The 24,620-nt window shown below is 48.5% G+C and overlaps 1 protein-coding gene and 1 long non-coding RNA gene across 8 annotated transcripts in view; one reads left to right on the top strand and one right to left on the bottom strand.

Annotated features, from left to right (window-relative positions):
- Positions 1-7,347, bottom strand: part of ARHGEF5 (Rho guanine nucleotide exchange factor 5) — a 35,261-nt gene extending 27,914 nt beyond the window's left edge. For 2 of the 5 annotated variants that reach the window (XM_027906763.1, XM_027906765.1), the window contains exon 1: positions 6,221-6,628. In XM_027906763.1, the coding sequence (XP_027762564.1) occupies positions 6,221-6,286 (66 nt within the window). In that variant the 5' untranslated portion in view covers positions 6,287-6,628. Of the gene's footprint in view, positions 1-6,220; positions 6,629-7,262 lie in introns of those variants that run through there. The other 3 variants (XM_027906766.1, XM_027906767.1, XM_027906764.1) reach the window with 3 other exon arrangements.
- Positions 7,348-7,514: 167 nt separating this feature from the next.
- On the top strand, positions 7,515-17,917 carry LOC114069753. Of its 3 annotated transcripts, none has more exons than XR_003573821.1 (5): positions 7,515-7,634; positions 8,598-8,700; positions 9,219-10,210; positions 11,586-11,714; positions 17,756-17,917. It is a non-coding gene; the product is annotated as an uncharacterized LOC114069753 (long non-coding RNA). The 3 variants fall into 3 exon arrangements; XR_003573819.1 differs by having other exon boundaries at positions 9,209-10,210; XR_003573820.1 differs by lacking the exon at positions 11,586-11,714 and having other exon boundaries at positions 9,209-10,210.
- Positions 17,918-24,620: the final 6,703 nt, after the last annotated feature.

Here is a 24,620-nt window from a genome sequence, read left to right as displayed (position 1 = left end):
AGCTCGTTCGTTTTCCCCATTACCTGCAACAACGCTTTGATCGGCGGGGCATAAATAAACACGCAAACATCCCGTGTCTCCCAAGGTCAACGAGATGCAGCAGAGGCCCTCCAGTTCAGCTCTCAGCTGTACCTCCTGACACCGCCCAAACTCCCCTAAAAAAGCTTATCAGGCTTGGCACAGCGGGCAAAGCGCTCCCAAAAAAACAAAAAAAACAAACAAACAAAAAAAATCACTGGATGTAGCAGCAAAGAGCACAATGTGGTGTGAGCACTGTAGTTTGAGAAAGATCAGAGCACCAGAGGGGCTTGAAGGGGGAAAGGCTGGGAGTGTCACTGGACCATGCCCAAGAAGGAGGGAAGAGGCAGAGCTCTCTCTCCTTCCTAGAGTTCTCTTCCTGAACACCTTCCCATCCGGAAAATGGGCCTTAATTCTTCCCTCTGCCACTGATACACTCGAGGAACCCAACTTTCAGCACAAATATTAGCTGCCTGTTACTGAACCCAGCAGCTCCCCTCTTCCAGGTGTGCCAGGGAAGGTGAAATTCCAGCTCTGCCCACAGCAGGACATCCAGGATTGCTGCTTTTGGAGCACACACGGGCAGCACCCCAGCACTCTGAACTTTTGGCTATTCCTGCTCCATCAGCACTAACCCTCACAGGAGGTGACAAGGATGCATCCTGCTGTTTGAAGCCTTGCCTCTACCAACAGCTGCAGCTTAGGAACAGTTAAACATCAGTGCAGTCACCAGAAATTTCAAGCCGGCGGATCCACAAAGGGTAACTGTTATCATCAGTAACATAATCCAGGCACACACGTTAGGATATGAGGAGCTCTCCTTCCTTCAGTTCTCCCCTGCAGTCATTTATTAAAAGAGGGGACTGTGCCTTCATCCCCAGGCCTTATCCAGCAGAATCACCAGTCCCTAATTCTGGCAGTTTGCAGCAGCTTCTGCCCGTCTGAGGGTCACCTGTGCAGCTGAGGTAATTCTGACCCCTCCTACCTCACAGCCATACTCTCAGGATTAGTCAGGGAGTGGCTGCTCAGTGTACTGAATATGCAAAGCCCTGTTATAAACTCTGTAACTGATTGCAGCCATAAGCAAAGTCTTATTTAAGCAATCCCTTCACCAACAAAAATATATCGACTGCTCACTCTGTTCCTTCCTTCTGCGTCTTTTGCCTCCAAGCTCTTCAAGATAACAAGGCAGGTACTAGGATATTTTCCTTCTGGGCTGTAAAGTTGTTTACTACAAACAACAGACACCTTTTTCACACAGTAATTAGGGATTTTTTGGCTCATTCTGGGTCAGCGTTACTCTGGTATCACACTTGTTGTAGTGTGGGGGGTCTCACTGCCCAGTCAAAGGAAGTCCCCACCCCCATAAATTCCCACAGGTCAGATATTCACAGCTGTCTGTTTCTCACTGTGTTCACACTCAGCTGAGATCCTTTCTCCAACTCCATCAATTTTATGAATTTAGGACATGCAGCATCGGACATTTCTTGCTTCCTCTAAGCACAAAACTGTATCTGCTGTTCAAAACCACGTTTTTGCACATTTACCTCAACACTTCTGTATTAGTCTCCTGCATTCTATTAGTACTTTTTCCCCCCCTTCAAATGCACTTTGATCACTTCTTTTCAGTGGTCACAACCAAACTTCGTACAATGCCATCCTTCCAATCAATTTTTCCAAGGCAAATTTCTAGCAAAACATAATACACTTCAGGGAAGATTTTCTTCCTGAGAGTTTTGATCGTGCCAGGTTTCATCTCACACGCAACGCAGCACATCTCGCCTCTTCTTGCTCTGCTCTCTTTTAAAGTCATTTTGCTATGACTATCAGAGTCAATCCATTTTTTCCCCTTTTACGTTCTGTTTTCAAGCCTTTGATACCACTGTTACCACACACTCAGCAGCTGAAGAGGTAAAAATGATGCTGGTGTGGAATGAAAGAAAAATGTCTGTGCTATATCTGATAACACCCATTGGGCAACTCAGCTGTCATGACTTTTCTACACATGCAGACACTATTTTCAGCTGCCTTTTAAGGCCCTGACCCTCCCTTGTGACTGGTCAGAGCACACACTACAGTGACATAACTTGCGTGCCTGGCCTTGCTCTTCCAGGATAAGGCACATTTCATTGCTCCAGCATAATTCCAAATTGCTCATCTTCCTCTCTCTGCATCTCCCCGGAATGAACAGCTCAGTTTGCTTGTTATGCAGGGGCAGGAAGGCAAGGTGAACTGTAGGAGCAATGTCAGAGGCACTAGATTTCACCAAAACGGGCAGTTTTCACCCTGTGCCTACAGGAACACCTTGGAGCTTTTCCCTTTCAGTCTCCCCCAGGTGCACTGACAGCACATCCCCTCTTCCCAGCTGTGCCCAGGGATGAGGAGGAGAGCAGCAGTGCACTAATTCCCATGCTTCCACACAAGCGCCAGTTGTTGGTAAGAAATTACTGGATGACTTGGGAGCTAAACCCATCCTCCCCAGCCACTTGCACACTTAAGAAAACACACCACAACCCATAATTTGCTAGAAAAACAGGGACAGTCCCACTTCCCTTTGCCTATCTTTCCCCACAGCATCCTTTCTCTGCCTCAGGGTTTGTCACAGCACAGAGTCTTGACAAGGTTGTGTGTGTTGCACTGCAGGATTCTCAGTGCTACCCCCACTGCCCATCCTGAGCTTCTGCTTGCCTGTACCTGGAACGTGGCTTTCCAGCAGAAAACACCTTTCCCAGGAGATGGACTTTGATGATCCTTGCGGGTCCCTGTCACAGGACAGGAATCTGTAGTGAAGATATAAGGGCCCAGTTAAGATTTATGCTATTCAAAGTCTTTAGGTAGGCACTTTTGATCATTACACCCACAAGTTTTTGTGAGTGTAAAGCACACACACCACACAGCTTACACATCCTTATTTTTTGTAGCTGCCCAGCAAGACTGTGGGCAAAGCACACAAATCGTGCCCTGATACGACGAGCATCTTAATCCCCTCCCCTCTAGAGGGGTGTATTTTGGATTTGCAAACTCTGCTGCTGGAGTTGTCGAAGCAGGAGCCGTTCCTCACCTCTCCTCCAGTCCCACTGAGCTTGTGGGTCCCACCGAGCACCACCTCAGCCTGACCCAGGGAAAGATTTGGGAATTTCTGTGTACAATCACTGACAGGACCTAAACGTCCTCTGAGCACCAGCGAGGCCACAGGCAGTGGACCTCACACACTGAGGCCCGTGCCTGCAGCTGGATGTTCAATTTGAGGTTACAAAGAGGTGGTTTGACATTTAAACGTCACACACTTCTGTGTGACGACGCAAAGAGGGGATGTTTTCAGGAAGCTAATTTATGGCCAGCTCTACCTTAATGCAGTATTTTCTGAGCAGCAGGTTCATGTGCTTCCTCCCTCCTGTCTTCACTCCTTGTGTACTACCCAATTACAGTTTCTACAGCCACTCCTCCTCAACCTCTCCTAGCATCAGAACACCCTCTATTTTGTATATATTTACATATGTATATTTGTTTATCTACGTATATTTGTATACATGTCATGGTAATCACCTTCCTTCCCCCTTCTAAACTTTTCCCACTATCAAAACCAATAGTCCTCCCCTTGACCTTGCCCTGAACTTGTACTAAGCCATTGGAATTTCTTCTTTGACTTCATCTCTCTTTTAATCCAAGCCCCAAACCATGAGCTCAAAACAAGCCTCCACCACAGGCTCAGTCCCTCATCCCCTGCAGAGCTCTGCGTGGCACTTGAAGGAATGGTGTTCAAAAGAAGAGATGGGGAAGGGACTTTGTCTCAGCAAACTAATCCCACTATGAGAGTAAGAAAGTTGGAGTCACTTGTTAACAGAAGAGACTTCCCTGCTGAGTAAATCAGGGCAGCTGCTCTCATACATCTGCTGCAAAGGGGAGGTGGAAAAACACATTAGCTTCCATCAAGATTAAAGGTAAGGTGTGCTTGTGACAACTCCTGTACCTCAAGCCTTAGTTTCACACACACTTCAGCTTGCTAAAAGGAGTGCCATCCTTTTCCTTTCTCATTCCCACCCCCACACTGCCCTGTCTCTCCTGGTGGTTCAGGTGTATGTGTGGTCTCACAGCAAACCGGAGCAGGGAACCAGCGTGGATGACAGGAGGTAGTCACGACGGCTTCTTTCAACAGCAGTGCCAGCTGAGAGGATTTGTGCAACCACAGCCTGTTTATCTGAGCACAAAAACATAGGAACTAAACACGTGTTTCCCTCTGGCATCTAACCCAGCACAGGCAGGGCGGCTGCTGTTGGAAGAGGTGGTCCCTCTCCGTGTTTCTCATGCTACACTTCCACAGCAATCCTAGCACTGTCTGGCCAACAAGACAACCTGATCCCACTTCCAGATCCAAAAGGCTTTTTTTTTTTATTTTGGAAGGGGGTTGATTTTCAGTTGGAGCACTGATTGGACCGATTTGAGACCTCTTGATCACCAGATCTAATCCAAGAGAAGGAGCAGGACTGGGTGAGAACTGGATCTTTCCTTCAACACCAGCCTGCTGTTACACTGGATTACTCATCACGTGAAGGCAAACTCCAAGCAACACGAGTTATTCAATCACATTTCTCTGGAAGTCCTGTCCACACACTCAGCCACTGATCACCCTGACTCCATGACTGCCTCTTCCCAAGAGGAAGAGCTTAACACGGCTCACAGGCCATTTTTCTGCTGGAACGTGTCATCCTGGCAGCAGCAGGCTCTGTAATCCGACACGAAAACTTGTTGCAAGACTCTGTGGCCGGAACAGATTGAGATAAGAAATTAGTGAGGGTAATCAGCCATTGGAATAATTCACCTGGGGAACCAGTGAAGTCTATCGCTTGATATCTTGAAATCAAGACTGGCTACTTTTCTAGTAGAATTCTGGATTCGATGCAGCGATAACCAGCTGGGAATGTAAATACCTGCCAGGGGTCAGGTCAAGGCATCTGCCCCCAAATGGCTGACGATACGAACATCAGCTGCGTGATCACCTCAAGAAGGAGGGAAATAATCCCTCTCTGCGCAGCCCCAAGTGCCAAAACAATAGAGCACAACTGCATTTGCACTGAAGTCACTTCCGAGGACTTCATTAAAAGATTGGGCAGAAGTTCGGCAAGGAGCTGCAAAGGAATTGCAAAACTTCCCAGGCACGACTACTGAAATAAACTAGCTATGGATAATTTAGCTAAACAGTAACCAAGTAAACAACATCAAGCTGGAAAGACACCAGATGACAGAAGGCACAGTAACTCTTAGAATCAAACATCCCTGGAAAAAAATGTGATTCCAATTACGGATTTGAAATCCCTCGCGGGCCGTTTCTTAAATTTTGCCTGGAATAACCACTGAGACTGAACGTAATTTACATGAATACAAACTAATTAAATAAAACAGCCCAGACTCCAAAGTAGATTACATTAAAAGGAAAAAAAAAAGGGAAAAAAATATCAAAAACTATAACATAATTTGGCTCTTCCCTGCTAGAAAGCACTTGAAACAAGTGAACCGTAAGAAAGGATAAGACTCAACAGAACAAGAGCAAGAACATCCCTCTAAAGTCAGCAAGATGAAATAAAATAAAATTTAAAAAAAAGGCCTGGGGAACAGACTCTTACCGGCAAAATCTATCAGGATGCACAAGAGGTTCCCAGAGGAAGCATTTGTGTCCCACTGTTTCAGACAGCAGGAGCACCGACCTCAGGCCCCGCTGTCACCAGTGACTAGACCATATAACCCCACTGAGATCTACCCAGACCGCCAGGCTGCTGCACAGGCAGGACAGGAGCTGCTCCCAACATTAACAGAGAATTAAGAAGAATTCAGGTTTGGTACAACTTCAGCTCTGATTTACAGATACCTCCTGCTCACCCAATTCAGGAGCAGTTCTGAAATCTAGGTCACCCATACATTATTACTCCAAACCAAGCCACCTCCCCCCCTCCGTGCAACCCTTTAAAAGGACTCTGCCCTTATCCAAGCCCTTATCCAAGCCATCTCCAAGTCATTTAGGTTATGAGAAACTCCAGAACACCAGAGAATCAGGTCACAAGACTTCCAACAACACGTTATAGATGTGGCTTGGTCCGAGAGGAACAGGCTTCTCAAGGAGATGCTAACAGCATCCACATCCAGTCTGCAACAAGTCAACACCGGCGAGCTGAGCTCAGATCTCCGTCTCTCACCCTGTAATCCCTACCAGGTCTGATCCAGGCTTTGGCCAACATCTGGGAATACACGATGCATCAAGCGCAAGGACAAACATGGGTGTTGGAAGTAGGACGGGTCAGGAGAGTGCCGTGGGAGCTCGGAATCCCCCCCAGCAGGTTGTTTGGGGCGCTGGGGTTGCCATCGGAGCTGCTGCGGTGGCCAGGACTGCGGGAAGGAGGCAGGAAGCGAGCGGCGGGCAGGGGATCTCGCCCGGCGTTCCCCTGCCTTCCCTCCGTGACAGGCCATAAAAGTCACGAGGCGAGCAGGAAAAACAGCGAGGTGTCCAGAGTTCACCCCCGCGGCTCCCGGGCCGCGGCTCCCGGCGGGAGCTGGAAAACCCAGGCGAGTGCACCGTGGGATCTCGCTCCTGCGTGGGAGGCACCACCATTTCTGCGGGAAGAGGCTCGGGCTGCTTGGCAGCCGAGCCTGGGACCGGGCCTGCGCTCCGGGCCCTCCCCGCTGCCGGCGGCGGGCGGAGGGGCCGGGGGGGCCACGGGGCGGGCGGTGCCGTCGGGGCGCGGAGCCCCCACGGAGGATGCGGGACCCCGGCGCGAAGGATGCGGGACCCCCGCGCCGCCCCGGGGCGGGCGGGCAGCCGCCCCCTCGGCCGCCTCTCGGCAGGCACAGCGGCCCCGCGGCCGGGGGGGATGAGGGGCTCCGCGCCCCGACGGCGCCCGCACCGCGCACCCGCACCGGGAGGAGCGCGCAGCTCCTTCCCCGGAGATCCCTCCTCCCGTACCCCTCCCTCGGGTCCTAAAATGGTGGGTCGGCCGCTCTGCCTCCCCTTTCCTTCCCCCTTTTTTGTTTCCCCACCACCACCCCCCCGAGCTCCTCCGCCCCGCAATCCCCCGAGCCCGCCCGTCGCCCCCGCCCCGGCCCCGCGGGGCAGCCGCCCCTCCGTCCGTGCGCCCCGGCCCGGGCTCCGCGGGGCTCCGGCGCCAGGCCCGCGCCTGTCCCGGGAACACCGGGAGCGCTGCAACGCCTCTCCCGGGAATACAGCAACGCCTCCCCCACCCCATCCCCAGCTTTACCTGCGCCGGGCTCGCATCGCGGGGCCGGGGCCAGCGCTGCCCCCCCGCCCCCGGCGCCCCTCGGCCGCCGCCCGCCCTCCCGCCGCCCTGCGCGGGGCCGCAGGTGTGTCATGAGCGCCGAGCGGGCCCAGGTGAGCCGGGCACACCTACAGGAAGGCAGGCGGGCCGCCCTGATTGGCGAGCGGGGCCGCGGCCGCTCCGACGGCTCCGCGGCGGGGCAGGGCCGTGCCGGGCCAGGCCGGGCAGGGCAGGGCAGGGCGGCCGAGGGGCCGCTGCGGGACACGGCGCGTCCTGTGCCTCTCTCTTGTCCCCGCTCCTGTCCCCGGCCGGGAAAAGCCTCCCCCTCCCCGCCTCGACGCGTCCGAGAGCAAGGTATTTTTCTTCCTTTTTTTTTTTTTTTTGGTGTTTGTTTGTTTGTGGATTTTTTTGTTTCCTTGTTTGTGTGTTTTTTGTCTGTTTCTTTGTTTTTAATTGAATGATATGTGAACGCGGGTGAAGGGCCTGGAGGGGAAGCCGTAGGGGCGGCTGAGGGCACTTGGTGTGTTCAGCGCGGAGGGAGAGAGCACTGCCCCCGAGGACAGACAGACCTCGCAGCATCTGCAGCTTCCTCGGGGAGGGCAGGCACTGATCTCTGCTCGGTGAGCACGGACAGGACCCGAGGAAATGGCCTGAAATTGTGTCAGGGGGAGGGTTAGGTTGGATATTTGGAAAAAGGTCCTTCCCCCAGAGGGTGGTTGGCACTGGACAGGCTCCCCAGGGCAGTGGGCACAGCCCCAAGGCTGACAGAGCTCAAGGGGCATTTGGACAACGCTCTCAGGCACAGGGTGTGACTCTTGGGGATGGTCCTGTGCAGGGCTAGGAGCTGGACTCGATGCTCCTTCCAACTCAGAACATTCTGTGATTCTGTAACAACTGCATCCTCCCCCCGGTTTTGGGCGAGGGGAGAAAGCTTGTAGCACTTGGTTGCTTTGCCTCCAGGGTGCACCTGACCCACCTGATCCTGGCTTAAGAAACAGAGGGACTTTTTATTTTATAAGTTTCCTTCATTAACCGAGTCTCTTCTTTTCCCTCTCCTTAACTTTACATGCGAGAAGCCCTTGCGTTTCCTCCCAACAGGCAGCCAGAGTTTCAAGGAAAAGCGCCAAGTTGTCCCAGACTTTACAGGATTACAGGATCCCAGGATTACATCTGAGATTGTCAAATAAATGCAAATGAATGAAACATCTGAATTTAGAAGAAATCGAGTGGGACGTGGGTAGAACTCTGTAGAAGAACTCTGTAGGCTGCACTGAAAAGCTGAATCCACAGCTCAAAATCTTGGATATTCTCTCCTAGGTACATTGGAAAATATCCTGAGCAGCCCTGCCTGCATCAAAGCTTTGCTTGGCTGTGCTCAGCTGTGGACTGAAAGGAGACAGCATATCAGTTCCCAGTAAAGGTAATTCTGTCCCTATCTGCCAGTTTGACTGTAGTGACAGGGGCTCACAGACTGTAGGGAGATTTCCCCCACATCAGAGAGTGGAACAGAACCTGGCAGAGAAAAGGCACAAATAAAGGGAAAGAAGAAGAGGGGAGAACAACTAGATACAAGACAGTATGTGTTTGGGAAGTCTGGGAGTAGCAAGAAAAAGGGAAGCCCTACCACAGGTGATTCAGAAGTTTTGGGGTTGCTGGGAGTTTTCATTCCATGGCAAAATAAACAGAGTAGGTTGCTTTGTTCTTCTCTGCCCCAGTTATACTAATTGCAGTATAGATGCCTGGATTTCCTTAAGGGGGTACAGGATTTATGTGAGGATGCACCTTCCCTCAGCATAGATCTTTGCTGACCAGGAATGCAAGGTGTGCAAAGAATTATGCTCAACAGGTGACTGAGGATGGCTTTGAGTCATCTCTTTGCTAAGTCTCTCTTTTTTTTTTTTTTTTTTTTTCACAAATCATTTCCTGAGGCTTGCACAGGTGTGTGTCCTCCAGGATGTGCTCTGAAGAGCTCAGGAAAAGAGAGGAGGGAGCTTGGCCTGACCAGGGACATCATACTCGTGCTTGCTGCTGCCTTCTGATTCCATAACTCCTTCGTTTGTGTGGATGACTTTTTCCAGCAGAGTGGATCAGCTTCTGCCATTGAGATTCCTATTCCACATCACTGTGTTTGCAGTCAGCGGCGAGGAAAAGGATGCTTCAAATTCCCAAAGGTCACAAAATACTGGGAAATCAACTCTGGATCATGTCTCTCTTAGGCTGGTGCTCAAACCTCTGGGACATTACATAAATAGGCGATGCTTCTTCCTTATGCATTTTAGAAGTTCCTGGCAGTGGGCTGGAATTCCTCATCCTGACTGGAAAACAGCACCTCTGCCATTCAGAAAAGGGCAGCTTGTTATCTAAGAAGGGCTTTACCCCTGTCCTTGGCACCTCCAGCATCTGCAGAGGCAGCTTTCTGTTTGCTTTTGTGAATCATATCCTGAGATATCTTGCTTTCTGGGGCCATTGAACAGAGAGTTTGAGTGCCTGACTTCTCTTCACGCCTTTCCTTGGGTGGAAAAGTGCCTGAAGCTAAAATGTGGAGCTCTCAGTATCACCACCTGTATCCTTCTGTGGGCCAAGCTCTCACTCCCGAACTTGCTGGGAACTGGACTCCTAAATTCTGTGTGGGCCTGTGCAAAATTACTGCAGTGCCATTGAGGTGCTTCTGCCAGTGACAATGAAGAGCAGGTGGGCTCCAGAATCCCTGAGGCTGGCTGGCACTTCTGGAGACCATCCAGCCCACCCCCTGGCTCAGAACAGAGTCAGCTGGAGCTGCCCAGCACCGTTGCCAGTTGGAGTTTTAATATCTCGAGACTCCACAGTCTCTCTGGGCAATCTGGCCCAGTTTAACAATCCCCTTGGTAAAAGAAATGGGTTTCTTATGTTTAGAACATCTGCACATCTGCAACCCTGCACAGGGGAAGCGGGTGAGGTCCTGTTCCATGCTGGGACTATCCCCCCTTTAAGAAGGTGAGATACACTGAGTCTGTTTTTTGGCCAGGGGATCCCTTGGGGTTCTCGTAAGAACCAGCATTAGTGGGAGGTGGGATAGAGAGCAGCAGAGAGGCGTCCCAGGTGGATTGGGCTGCTCTGTATCCTATCTCAGCCCACCAAACTCTGGGCTGCATCACCTGAGTGCCTGGGATGTCCCTTTGCCTCCAGAGAAAGCCTCCTGCTGCAAAGAAGCCCGGCAGCCAGAGGAGCAGGGCCCTGCACCCTGATGTGCTCCTGCTTCCTGCAGTGCCTTGTGCTATCAGCAGGCTGAGAGGCAGCTTGGACACTGCCCTCCCACTCAGACATCCTCCTGGTAAACATCCTGTCCCGCTGGAGCCTGCTGCTGTCACGTCCTCGCTGCTCCACAGCAGACATTGCTCTGGGTTTCGTTCTCCTACATGCAGAGCCCGCAGTTGTGCATGTAAAAAAGCCAGGCAGACAGCAGGACAGAACCTGGGCAGTAACTCTTGGTTAAGCTGCTGACATGCCAGAAGTACTGCAGAGGAAGGGAGTTGTCTAAGGGTCATAAAATTAACTAAAATCATCTTCTTGAGCCATCCTTGGAAAGCCAATTCCCTCTCCCAGGCGTGTTTAGCAGCTATACCTTACTCCAGGCAGATGCAAACCTGTGTGTATGACAAGAAGAGCCTTTGTAATCGTGGAAAGTAACAGAACAGTGAACTGGAAGCTGAGCTGGAGTAAGTTTACACAAGCAGCAAGTAAAACACCCATCCCCAGTGAGTCAGGTCCGGCTGTTTCCTTCATTTCCTCCAAGGCTTGCTGGAAACATCCAGCGGTAACGGCCCTTCGTCTCCTTTCCTGCCCCTTGTTTACAGCTCTCCCTCGGGAGAGAGCAGAGTCCCAGCATCCAGCACTGCATTTTCACTGCATTTTCACACAGGGAAGGGCAGACTCCCCCGGGCCTCAGCTCAGCTTTGTGCAGTGCACTCGTTGCACTTGTAGGTGCCAGTGCCAGCACCTCCTCGAGCTGCAGCAGCTGCTCGACTAAAAGAGGAAAAAATGTCACATTTCCACAGTTTACTCATGGATTTTTTTTTTTTTTGTTGTTTTTATCTTGAATACAGCCTTTTGATTGACAGAGGTTCTCTATTCTTACATCCATCGCTTTGGATTCAGTCCAAGAAAGGACACACTGGAATATTATGCTGTTGGAGTGTGCAAACCGTCTCTCATGGTTTTGAGCTTCCCTGGTTCAGATGAAGGCGTATCTCATGCTCTGATTTCCCCACATGACAGCAGCTGGGGAGGAGCAGTATTTTTAGCTTTTGTTTCTTGGTTTACTTACAGGAAGTTCCTCATTTGTGGAAGTGAGCTCGGGCCAGACTTAGGCTGGGAATCTGCTTCCGTGCCAGCCGTAAGGTGACGTTTTAAGGGTGAACTCCTGCTGTTGTCTGGCAGAGCCCTCACTTATCCCAGGTGTCCCTGTGGGCTTCACATAGACAAAGTACTGATTTCTGGAATCTTCCCTAGAATTTGTTGAAGGATGTGTCCAGGCGGCTGTGATGGGAAAGGCTTAGGAAAATGTAGAGCTGGGAAAGTCCTTCAGGTGATGTGACCAGAGATGCCTCCCTGTGTGAAACTGGTTATAAACCTGCATAATCTGAGTTAATGATAGTAGCTCTGAGACAAAACCCATGCTGTCAAAGAGCAAGTACATCCCAAGAGAAGCAGGCACAGAATGAAAAGGGGTTCCCAAGTGCCTTCTCTCCTGGGAATCCCAGATAGCCTGCAGCCAACAAGTGACCTAAATACAGCACTGTGTTTGCTCCTGCAGAATAAAACCAGGAACAAAATAATCCACTAAAATTATATATCTTCATAATCCTTGTTCAACCTCATCCATTTTTTTTTTTTTTATACAAAAAAGATCAGGGAATCTTTGTACGAATGGACACCTGCATAGTGTTTCCTGCTCATCAATAGCATTTGGCAACTCACTGATTCAATTTTCATTGAAATAGGAGTAAGCTTTTTTACATTTTTAGGAAAACTTTCCTCAGCCAAATTTGCAGAAATTACATCTGATACGCCTAATGCAGTATAACACCACCCTCCTTCCTTCCTGTTGAATATATGGCTTTTTTAAGCCCTATTCTCACCTGATTAATATAGAGAGATCTATACTGAAGTGTCCCTGCAGGTAAATAACATGAGCTTGAGATAAAGAGATTTTTTCCCCCAAAACACAAAGCTTGAGCTAGTGCAGGGGAAAAGATGGTTTATGACCAAGAACATAAATAAGGACATTTTTTGTAGTTTACATTGAATGTCAGCATAGGTGTCTCTTACTGAGTAAAACTATTGCAGTGATTTCTCGCCTGTTGTCCACAAACATCAGGAGACCTAGGAAATACAAGGTAATATCTGTAAACAAGGATCCAAAAAAATAAATACAGGTTAAAATAAGCCTGTGCTTCGTACTATTAAGACATACTCATTCCCCCATTGGTACTGGGGAAATGAGTAGTCAGACAGGGAGAAAGACAGGAAAGCTTTTAAAGGGCTTTACCTCTTCTTCATCATCAAAAGTTTTAATTCTTGGTAGTCCAGAATCACAACATTGATCTTCCTATCCAGAAATACCACAAACAAATTTGGAAAAACCTTAACGCAAACTGGTTATGCAAACATGTCCGAGCAGCTGTTCTCGCACAGCAATCCACACAGGCAATTCCAAGCTCAGTTACAACTTCAGGGAAATCTTTGGGCTTATCCTTTCCCCCCTGTGAGTTGATCCATGCAAAGGATACGCCAGTTGCTTGTTCCTGGCAGGTGCCTCTCACAGGCTGAAATCCTCTGTTGTAGCTCCCAGGGAAGCTTTAGGAGGCAGCTCTTGGTTTCCTGTGGCGCTTTCAATATCTGTGTTCTGTGACTCTGAACACTGCAACAAAGCTATTTTTTTTCCCCCCAAATCCCTCTCTGATCTCACGTACACGTGGCCTTCAGAGGTCTCTGAGAGCAGCTGAGAGCTCTGCGGGCTGCGGCGCTGGGGAGCAGCAGCTTCCTGAGGATATTGCAGTCTGGTCCAGGCAGTGAGGCTGCTGTGGTGTTTCCAGCTGTCTGGGATCCAGTTCTTCAGATCCCTGTCTTGAATACTGCCTCCACTGAACAGGAGGCTAATTTGTTAACAGCTTTGCTCCTCTGTGCTCCTTCTCTCCTGGGGCTCCATCCAGAGCTTGGGCTGATAATTCGCAGCCTCAGTTCTTTAAAGCTGTCATTTCCTCTCTTTACTCCTGCAGTGTTCCTGATCCTACAGTCGTTTAAGAACCAGGTTCTCCCTGCAGAGTGGCCTGGGAATTTGGCCTCTTGGGATGGAGGAAGTTGGTGGAGATGAGCAGACAGATAACTGGGAATTTCCTAGTGTGGTGTCCAGCCGTCCTTCCTGCGCAGTGGCTGCAGAGGGACAGGGAGCTGCGCAGAAGATATTGCTTGAATAAGATGCAGCTAAAACCTTGTGCAAACCTGAGGCAGAGCCCTATTGCTATGTCTTGGTGCAGTAAATTCCCAGCCCACTCCATACACACCTCTCCCTTCCACATCCACATGCAGGTAATTGCTGGATTTGAGTCTCTAACAGACTTGCTGCTTGACTTTACCTGCACCTCACTCACTGATGTTTCCCTTCCTTAGGAGTGAGAAAAGGCTTAAATAGAGAGGATCCACGATCCATTTTCTCCTTTTCCTCTTTTGAGAAGTCCAGGAGAAGGCTACTCTGACTGGTAAAATACTGACATTCCATTTGCTAAGGCAAGAACTTAAGCAGAGTCCTCCTCCAAACTTTTCTCATATGTGTGGGTGTTCATGGCAATAACTTAGGGAGGTGTGTGACACTCAGAGCCCTCCCCAGAAAGGATGCTGGTAACAAATCAATTCCCTGCCAGAACAACCAGCACGGTTCAAATTCTCCATGTGACCTGGGTGTAGCATTTGGGGTTTCTTTTTGGCTTTCATTGGTGGATGAAATTGCACATAACAGGGTAACTTTTGCTGAGATAAACACAGTAATTTCTCGTCAGCTTAGTTTTTGCAGAGGAGGATAAACAAAGCTGAAATGTGCCTCCCTCCACATTCAGCATCTTTGCATGAGTCCTTGAGGTGGAGATCTCCAAGCCTGGATGTGTAATAGTGCAGTGCCACCTCATGGGAAGCTGTTCCAGACGCTGTTTCCTGCATCCAGGTGAGAGGACGTGAACACAAACACCCTCCTGTTTGTTGTAGGTGCTCCTGTACGTTGGTGAGGTCAGCACAGTGTCACACCAGCAGATTTAAAGAACAGCTTGGCTTTCCCTCTCAGTTTTTGTGAGGCTCAGGCAGGCGGTTGCACTGGATTACTGTTAAGGCTTTCTGTGAGAGTGTTCAAGAAAGATCTGCCATTCTATTGTAGTTTTATCTTTTTTTCAAAATAGAATCAGCTCCATGTCTGTGCACGGTGGAGATCAGGTTTGGCCCAAAGAAACCACCCCTAGTCTTTCCCTGTGGCTCTCCAAAACACCTGCAAGGTGCTGGTTCAGCTGTGGAAAAAGAAACCTTTCCCCTTTGATGGATTGTGAAGATGGATGTGAGCCTGCAGAGAAACACACCCATGCACGTGGCCTGGGGAAGTATTGTTTGTTTGGAGCTCTGGTGCCGCTGTTGGATGGGCAGACTGAAGCAGGATTGTTTCATATCAGCAAAAGCACAAAGGCTTTTGTCCTCAGCACACAGAAAGAGCCTTTTTTGTGATTCATGCTGGGAGATATTTTTAGGGTTTTTTTTGCATTTAGTTAAGAAGGGCACAAGAATAATACTGCAAATAAAAGCAGAATGACCCTGTAAAAAGAGTGGGTTTTCTACCTTAGAAAAAGCCTCACTGCATTACCTTGGAGGCTCAGATTGTAGGTAGGGACCACATCCTTTTCCTGCGCTCAGTGTGATTTTGTCACAGAGAAACTCTTTCTTTTTCTTCTGAAATTCTCACACCTCCTGGGACAGGTGAGTTGCAGCCCCCCCCCCCCCCAAAAAATGGAGAGAATAAAGAAACAAAGGCCAGAAAGTTGCTTAAAGGTAAGCTGTAATTACAACTGGAATTCAATGGATATGATTAGAGGAGAGACACCCATTCAACATCTCAAAAAAAACCCCTTCCTAACTCTGTATCCATAAAGTACTCCATTACCTTAAGATGTCCTAATGGCCTAAATTACTTCTGATGGACTGGGAAGGTCTGAATACCACAGTATATATCTTGGGGGTGTTCTCTGCAGTGGATCCCAAAAGAACCAAATGGTCTGGTTTTTTTTCCAGTGTATGCTGTGGCCCTATAACGTCAGATGGTGAAGAGATGACTGCATGACCTTGCTGTGAGACTGGGCCAGCCCACAAGCATCTCAACAGAAGAAAAAGTGCCCCAAAGGACGCAGAAGAGGCCAGTGCTCCTCTGAAGGTCACTACATGGGAGCAAGAGGAGAAAGGTTGGTCGCAGGAAGGAGGTGCAATGAAGTGACTTTCATGACAGAAATAGTGCTGAGAGGCCCTGGCAACATTTACCTGCTCAACAACACCTTTGAGAGGAAAGATCAAAGTTTTCTATCCAAATGATGTTTTGAATCTGAATGTAGTAGTAAAATTAGGATTTGCAAAACTATAGTAGTTTTGTTATCCAAATGTTAAACTTTTTATCCCCTATGCATGTAATGATCTGTGTGAAACGCATGGGTGCTTTTTACTTTAATTTTCAAAAGGATAGATGGGTTTTTGCTTTCCAAAGCCTGAGGGAAATCATGGCAGTCCATCCTGTACTGAGAGGTGTCTGATTAACTTCTCAAGCTTCTGGGGCAGGGGGTTTCACAACCTCCCAGAGAATCTATTCCAGTGCTGGCTTATTCAGAGAACACTTTTGCAACATCCAGCCTTTTTTGTTTTTCTCCTGTCTTCTTTCCTTTCCTGGAAATGAGGTTGATTAGGTCTTACTGTTGTCCCTCCTGCAGTGTAATCGCTGCCTCTCCTCACAACAACCTCTCATGTGCTGCAGCTTCGCTATCGTGTCCTGCCCTATTTCCAGCCCCCTCCCGTAGACTCAACAAACCCACTTCCCCCGCTTCTTCCCAGAGGTTGTTTTCCAAACTCCTCATCCCTGCTGATGTTCTGCCGTGCCCGTGCTCCTGCCTGGGCCGGGTTTGTTGTTCCCTGCCTGGTTTCAGTGGTGCTTTCCCACCCTCACAGGGAAGAATTTCTTCTGATATCCAATCTTAACCTGCTCTCTGTCAGTGTGAAGCCATCCCCCCTTGTCCTGTCACTCCAGGCCCTTGGAAATAGTCCCTCTCCATCTTTCCTCTAATACTGAAAGGCCACATAAGGTCTCCTTGGAGCCTTCTCTTCTCCAGGCTGAACAGCCCCAACTCTCTCAGCCTTTCCTCACAGGAGAAGACAATTAATTTCTGATCCATTTCTGGTAATCTGTGTTGGAGGTTCTCTTAGGAGGCAGAGGTCTCCATCTTCTAAGGGATGTGAGCATTTCAGGATCTCCTAGAGAAGAAGGGCTACCAAAAAAAACAGATGTAGGTCCTGCCCTTCATTGCAGGAGCACCAGCTTCCAGGCTCAGTTGGAGTTAACCAGCCCCACATTTGGCTCTTGACAGTCCTTGTGTCGGCTGCTTCAGTGGACAGCAGTGGAAGTCCTGATCAGGTGCGGTGTTGCAGAACCAAATCCTTACAGTCTAAAGACCCCAAACAGTATATAGGATATAGAGAGCTCATTATCACCAATACACCAATTAATACTTTATTATAAAATTCTGCAGTTGTTTATTTTACTCTCTTCCCAACACCCCTTTCCCCATAAATCATCCTCATGTCCTTCCCATGTTCCCAACAGATTCAGTGGCCCTAAACCAGGTATTTTGACCTGCTGCCTGGACAAGATATGAGATAAACTGCCAAACAACATGGATAAGGGCAGTCCCTCCCTGCTGATCCTCCCATGGGGATGCCACTGAGAGCTCTCTGCTGTACCTGGCCACTGATCCCTGCCTATAGGAGCCTGCTCATCTCTGATTGCTCTAAGTGCTTGTTAAATTTGATTGAAATGAGCCAGTTGGTTCCTCTGTGACAAATGGAGGGCTGACAGTTTGATTTAAGAAACCTTACTTCCTCAAGAAACTAGAGGGAAAAACGCCTCTATGAAGCCTGTCAAAAGTAGATCATGAAATTAATCCTCAAGTCTTAAAATACATATTTTAATAAAATCAAATAGAGAATCTAAACTGTCTTCTGATTTTGAAACTTCTGGGGAGAAATGGGCACTCTTAGGTGGTGAATCATCCAGCATATTTTAGTGTCTACCTTAGGAGCAGGTGAATCATGCTCTAGAAATGCTTCTTCAGTATTCGAATAAGGGGCTTTTTGTATTTTGCTTGATGACTTATGCTCAGTTTGTTATTACTGAAAATATTTTAAAATTATTTTTGTTTTTAATACAGAGTTAATCTTTGCTAAAAAGAGGAGGGGCTGATAATACATCTTTCTCTGAGGGCTGTGGTTTCAAAAATTCAGCACTGTGACTTTGGAGTTTGTCTTCTGGAAGGGATGTGTGGAATAGAAACAATGAAGTAGTAAGACCAAAGAAGACAGAAGCCCAGAGGGGAAAAAGGTGAGCAAGTCAGAATCTGAAACAACACAGTCAGGAAACACAGATGATGTGGTTTCTCTAAAAAGCTTGTTTGTTCAGTTAGAGGGAAAGGGAATTTGTGTATGCATAGCTGTAGTTTTACTAACTGTAAACTGCTGAGCTGTATTCCGTGTCCTTTTTTGTGTGTGTTCTTATGAAAGCTGTATTTTAAACCCTATGTTGTACAAAATGTGTCTATAAACTTTACTTATGAAAAGGGTGATAAACTAAGGCATAAAACTAAATTAATTGGGCAGAAGACAGAACTCCATTTAAAATAAATGAACACGGTGTTGTTACCCAAGTAAGCAGCACCCAGGCTATTCAGGGAATGGCATTTGCCTTTAATAATATTTTCCACAATACATGCAAGTTATTCATGGAATGGCGTTTATTTTTAATGGAAGTTTATGTGATGCTGACCACGTGGGACTCCTGGGAATTAAAGATTTGATAAGAACATGGTCTGTCATCTTATTTTTCTTGATTTTTGACCTCAGAGCTATAAAAGTGGTTGTAATGTTTTATTTTTCAGTTCCAAACCCCTTCAACATTTCCATTACGTGTAGGCCTACTAATAAATCCTTGCTTTTCTTTGTGGCCTCTCGTAGATCCCTCAGGACTTGTTTGAATGCCCTCCCCAAAAAAACCCTCGTGGCTTGTAGGTTGAAAGTTTGGGGTGTGTTTGTGATGACTTCTGTTATGTGGGGAGTTGCTATTTTAAAACACAATGTAATTGTGGTTGCTTTTTCATGCAGGTACTGATGACAAATCCCCTTTGGTCCCTTCAGCCATTAATCCTTGGGAAAAGCAGGAGCCTTTGCTGGAGGTGGCTGTGGGACACAGCAAGCCTTGGCCAGGAGGAGCAGAAGATCTTTTGCTGACTGAGTCGTGGGGTTAAATGTGCTTTTTTACAATTATTTGCAGTGAAATTCATTGCAAGAGTGAATCAGGTCGTTGGTATTTAATCTGAACCGGAGTTGTGCAACTTCAAGTGACTCTGCAGGAGATGGGTGCCCGTGATAGGTTCCTCATCCAGGGCTAGGAAGCTCTTCCAGGCGAAACATCTCCTTGTGGTTACGCCTTTTCTTGCCTTTCTTCTTGCTCATGGAGAAAACCTGTATGTGGAACAACGTGAAAGGCCTTTAAAATGTCTTAAATAAAATTATTCATTGATAAGTAAGTGCCTCAGTGGAAACACATGTATTTTATTTTATTGCACGTTGTTATAAATATAAATGTCTAAATATGTAATTAGAAAACCATGTAATAGTCCATTCTTTGAAAGAGGAAGGAGTATTCTGAACTAAGTTTTGTGGCGGCTGATTTTGCAGAGAGCAGGGTTAGATTGGATATTAGGTAGAAATCCTTCCCTGTGAGGATGGGGAGATCCTGGCACAGGTTGGCCAGAGAAGCTGTGGCTGCCCCATCCCTGGAAGTGTCCAAGGCCAGGTTGGATGGGGCTCTGAGCAACCTGGGCTGGTGGAAGGTGTCCCTGCCCATGGCAGGGGGTTGGAACAGGATGATCTTTAAGGTCCCTTCCAACCCAAACCATTTTATGATTCCCTGTGAGAGCTGAGGTCACGTGTAATTCCAGAACACTCATGAAAAGCTAGAGAATGACTGTACATAGTCTTTGGAAGCCACAAAATACCTGTGTGAGTCAAAAAAACCCTGCCTAAGGAAGGGAAAACTCTTCACACACAAGCAATTTCTAAATGACAAATGTGGGAAGTCACTCATTTGTCCTTGGCAATCTCCGAGGAAGTCCTGTGTCTCTGCAGTTTTTAATGTGCTTTTGCCTGCCAGTCAAAAGGATTGGTTGGGGTTTGGTAAGCACTGGCCTGCTGTCAGAGCAATTGCCCCACAGAGTTCACCTTCAGAAACGCCACCACTTGAAACAAAGAGATGCATCATGTTTTCCCTCTTAAACCCATTTTATGCCTCCCAAATCCATAATAAATCACCCAAAGAGCAGGCAGTTGCCTTGGATGCCTTTCATACTGGAGCCTGCAGTCAGTCCAGCACTCAAACAGTTGCCAGTTCTCTGGATTGCCTTTGCTTTGGTTTCCACAAAATACAAAGTCTACCCATGTCAAATCAAACCATTTTTGCCAAAACTTCCATGCCAGAGCAGCAGCCCATGAGACAAAGCCAACAACTTGGGTTTGACTCTTCTTGGTTTACCCAACGTGCAGGTGTGCACTGGAGGGATGAAAGGAGCAGGAAGAGAGGCTGAAGCAGTCAGGGCTACCCCGAATCCCAGGGTACAGACATGACCACACCACTGTTCAGCAGAGCAGAGCAGGTGCCCCTTGGTTCTTGTGCCACAATTCTTAGCATTTCAAAGCAAGCCACGTGTTGCTTGGAAAGGCCAGCACATCCTCTCCAGAGCATTTCCTAACCACATTTTGCCCACTTCTGGATAACTGCTCCTGGCTGTTGTCCTGGCAGACTTTGATCTCTGCAGGACTTGACCTTTAAGTGTGCAGGCTGGCAAAGCTGCAGCAGGTAGGCAAGCTGTGAGGAACCCTCGCTGCTTCAGCTGCCAGCAGGCTTGGTCAGGCTCCCTGTGTTCAGCTTCCCCTGATTCCTGCAGAAAGGTGCAGCTAAACCAGTTCCCTTTCTTGTGAAGTTCCCTGGGCCTTGTTTCTTGCAGAAGGAGTAGGAGAGGTGGCTGCAGAGGAGTTGGAACAACATCTACCAGCCATTTAAAGCAATCCCTCACGATTGTGCTTTCCCATTTGGCATCGGTGATGATTAAACTCCTCTAAGCCTCTCCTCCACTTCCCTCCTTTTCCTCCTGTCACACTGACACAGCTGTGTCTCTACAGTGGATTGGATCAGGAAGGGACCCAGCTAAAAATAACCGAGGGTAGACTGGGGAATGTTACCCTTCACCCACTGAAACTCCCCAATCTGGCTCAGGCTGCAGCTGCACCCACAGCAGGCAGAGCACGGGGGGTAAGTGACCACTGGGGCACAGGGAAGAGGGGATGAGGGACCCTCACGCTGCTTTTGAAAGAAAAGCAGGTGGAAGGAGATCTTCAGTGAGACGAGCAGAGCAGTACACGCCTCAGAGGCACTAAAGAGACAGGCACTGATTCCACCTGCGTGACGTACGCTCGGAAAGGATTCAAAAGCTGGATCCCCTCTGGAAATACTTGCCAAAAAAAAAAAAAAAAACAACAACGTAATTTCTGTTTAATTCCCTTGTTCTGCTTTCTCTTAACTTGCTGCTGCTCTCCACCCCCCTCCCCACTCTGCTGTGTGATGATGTGGTGGCAACACCAATAAAGGATCCACCGGGCTCTGAGGATGTTTGTGCCAACCCTGCTGTTCGTGGAGCCGTGCTGAGCACTGGGTCAGGGAAGCAATCCAAGTTAAAAATAACCCAGAGAGGGGCTGGGGATGGCAGGAGCTTTAGCCATCCCACGCAATCTGCTGTCACAAGCCAGCAAGGGCCGTTTGCAACTGCTGGATGTCACGAAAGCCCAGCCTCAGAGATATCCCCGTTCAAGACAGGGGATGTGAACTTTTCGGCCTTGGGACCCTTGGGAATGAGGAGGCAGGAATCCTTTGCCCTTGTTCATCACGGACAAGAGAACAGACCTCACTGTGCACAGATGGCAGCACAAAACATCCGCACACAAGCTTTACTTCAGCAGCTCTCCACGTGGTGCTTTTGGGGACAAAAGTTATCAGCAGTGTGCGCTGTTCAGCTGATGGATGTTCTTTATTCTCTGGATCAGGGAGAAAGCTGCCATGACTTTAAAGTGCTGGCAGGGTGCTGCAGATATGGGGGCTGTGCTGGCACCAAGAAAGGGAATAGAAGATCCTTCTTCACAAACATAAATCCAATAGCTCAGTGGTTACAGAGCGAAGTAACGATTTGGGGATGTATTCCAGAAGAATTCCTTTTCTTCTCTGCTCTACAGAAGCACTGCCAGGGCAGTGATGCACCAGCGCTGACCTACATGATCACAGCAGCAGTGACATCATTTTCACCCACTCACAGGCACGGAGGGAAGCATCTGCAATTATTCATTCTCTCTTGCATTCCAAGCCATGTCTGGGTTTCTTCTGGCATCTCTCTTCAGTTCATGGTTCGTGCCTCCTGGGCTGAGTATTTTTAAATACCAGTCATTTCCTTTCTCTCCCCCTCCTGCTTCTGAGTTGGCACTTCACTGCTTCCCTCCCTAGGAATGCCCCTGCTGGGAGGTGGCAAAGAAGATGAAGCATCAAGAGACTCTGAGGAATTTCAGGATCTTCTCGGGTTAAACTTATTGAGAAAGGAATTCACTTTTTCCCCACAGGCATCAGTGGCTCGGTACACAATGAGATGGAAGGTGCAGGTGAAACCCACAGTCACACTGACACGAGCAGCTCCATCCCAGGTTTGCCAAATGACAACCAGGACCTGAAGCTCGGGCAGGATGTGGCTGCCCTAAGGCAAACCCTGAGTGCTTTCACACCAGCCCCTGTGCTCAGAACAGGCCTGGCCATGCCAGGTAATTCCTTAGATTTAAGGGTTCAGAACAAACACCAGCATGTCCTTCCATCTTCGTTCACCTCTCTAAGAATATGAGGACTCGTGCTGAGTGATTTTAATTCTCTCTCTAGACACAGAGGGAATTGTTCTGCTCCACCCCTTGCCCCCTGCACTCCCATTTCGGCTTCCCTTCTTGTAATAATTGTTAAAATATGTATGTTTTTTCAATAAAGCATCTCGTGGTTCCTTTTTGACCCTGTATTCACATAAAGGTTTGATCATCTGTCCACTGGGAAGATGCCTGCAACCTCCCTAAATGCACACTAAATGTAAACTCTGTTTTTCCTGTTTTGCTTGGTTATTTCTGCCTGCCTGAAGGCAGAGAGGAATCAAAGGTCAGCTGTTAAAGGAAATCAGGCAAGAAAAGAAAGCAGTGCACCAGCAAAGAGGCATCTTCTCAAGCACAACAGCCACATGCAGAGCTGCGGGAAGAAACTTCTCAGTCCCTGTCCTAGAAAAGATCTGCTAAGGCTGGGAAAAGGAAAGTCCAAGGGAAGCAAAACAAAGTTTTAAGTCCAGCTAAGCCCACCCCAGGGTTTGCTGTGGTGGCAGAGATATTTTGAACAGCCTGTCCCTATGGCTGTTTGGACAAGGAAGAGTTTGCACGTCTTTGCACCCATGAGGAGGTTTGGACCTGGTATGTCCTGCTTTAGTCAACAGGTTCTTTCATCGGGTTTGGCATGGAAAGGGTAAAGGCCCTTCAGAGCCTGGGACACAAGGGTGTAAGCAGCAAAGCAAAGTACTCCAGCAATGCCTCTTCTGGTCTCCCTTTGCTCTGTCTCCTGAAATTTCCTGTATTTCCTTTTTTTTTTTTTCAGAGATGGGGGCTCCTCCTGCTGTGTCTCTGGCCACTCAGACCGGTGTTGCTGGGGTAAAGGGAAAGCACAGCCAGAAAGAAGAGTCTCCTGTGCATGCAGGGACACTTTTGTTTGTCTGACGTATCTCAAAAACCGTGTCACAGGTTACACACAAAACACTTCTCAAAATTTATTAAGCGCAGAAAAAAACACACCTCTTTCCCAAGATCAAAAGAAATCTCTTTGCCCAGCCACAAACAATGAAGCAAAGAAGAATTTAAGAGTAAAAGCTGTATTTCAGTGATCACTGTTACTTACATATTTTTTTTTTTTTCAGCAGAGGACTGGAAAAATGGATCCCATATAACTCAGGTGGAAGAACTGGGAAAATAATCTCTTTAGGACAGCTGCAGCTCTGCTAGAACCAGGTTCAGCTACTACTAGGATGGTTTGTCACTGCAGAGTAAAAAAGACAAACCACTTTCTCCCAGAAAGGAACGGTGAGCAAGGAGTGCCCTCCTCTGGCTTTTCAGATTCTTGCAGAAATGTTAGAAAATTAAGGCCAGTTCTAAGAATATCCCTCAAACTCTGGACTCTTGGGACAAGAAAGTGATGCCCAGGAGGTCACTGTGGGGAGACAGAGAGAAAGGAAAGGAGGGGAAGGAAGGGAAGGGAAGGGAAAGACAAAAGGAAGGGAAGGAAAGGAGGGAGGGAGAGAGATGGGATGACAAAGAACACCAGAGGGACTGACTTTATTTCAGAGACATCATTCATCCATTTGTCTACCTCAGGTATTTCCAAAGTGCCACAGTCCCACTGCAGTTTCTAAGCACACCAGGAATTTACAGTATTCTACAGAGCTCCCACAGCTGGTGGGAGCATCTGGGCACCAGCTGGTGACCACAGGTGTGGGATGGGGTGTGCCAGGGGTGGTCTGCTGGAATTACAGCAGATGATTTGCATTTTCCAGGGTCCTGTCACTGCAGCAGTGGCTGGGCATGTTCTCTCTCTGTTGCCACAGGGCAGCTCTTCCTCTTTGCTGTCCTTCCTTTCTTACACATGGACACATGGAGCTCCTGGAGCGGGTCCTGCAGGGGTTATGGAGCTGATTCAGGGACTGGAGCATCTCCCTGAGGGGGAAAGGCTGAGGGAGCTGGGGCTGTTCAGCCTCCAGAGCAGACACTGAGAGGGGACCCCATCCATGTGTGTCAGGGGCTGCAGGGAGGGGGCAGAGGATGGCCCAGGCTCTGCTCGGGGGGCCCAGCAATGGCACAGGAGGAATGGGCAGGAACTGATCCCAGCAAGTTCCAGTTGGACATGAGGAAGAA

This window comes from Empidonax traillii, unplaced genomic scaffold, assembly GCF_003031625.1.
Source record: "Empidonax traillii isolate 1590-97213 ecotype Southwest subspecies unplaced genomic scaffold, ASM303162v1 scaffold1355:size217225, whole genome shotgun sequence".
Classification (NCBI taxonomy): Eukaryota; Metazoa; Chordata; class Aves; order Passeriformes; family Tyrannidae; genus Empidonax; species Empidonax traillii.
This window is presented reverse-complemented; position numbering and strand designations above follow the sequence as displayed.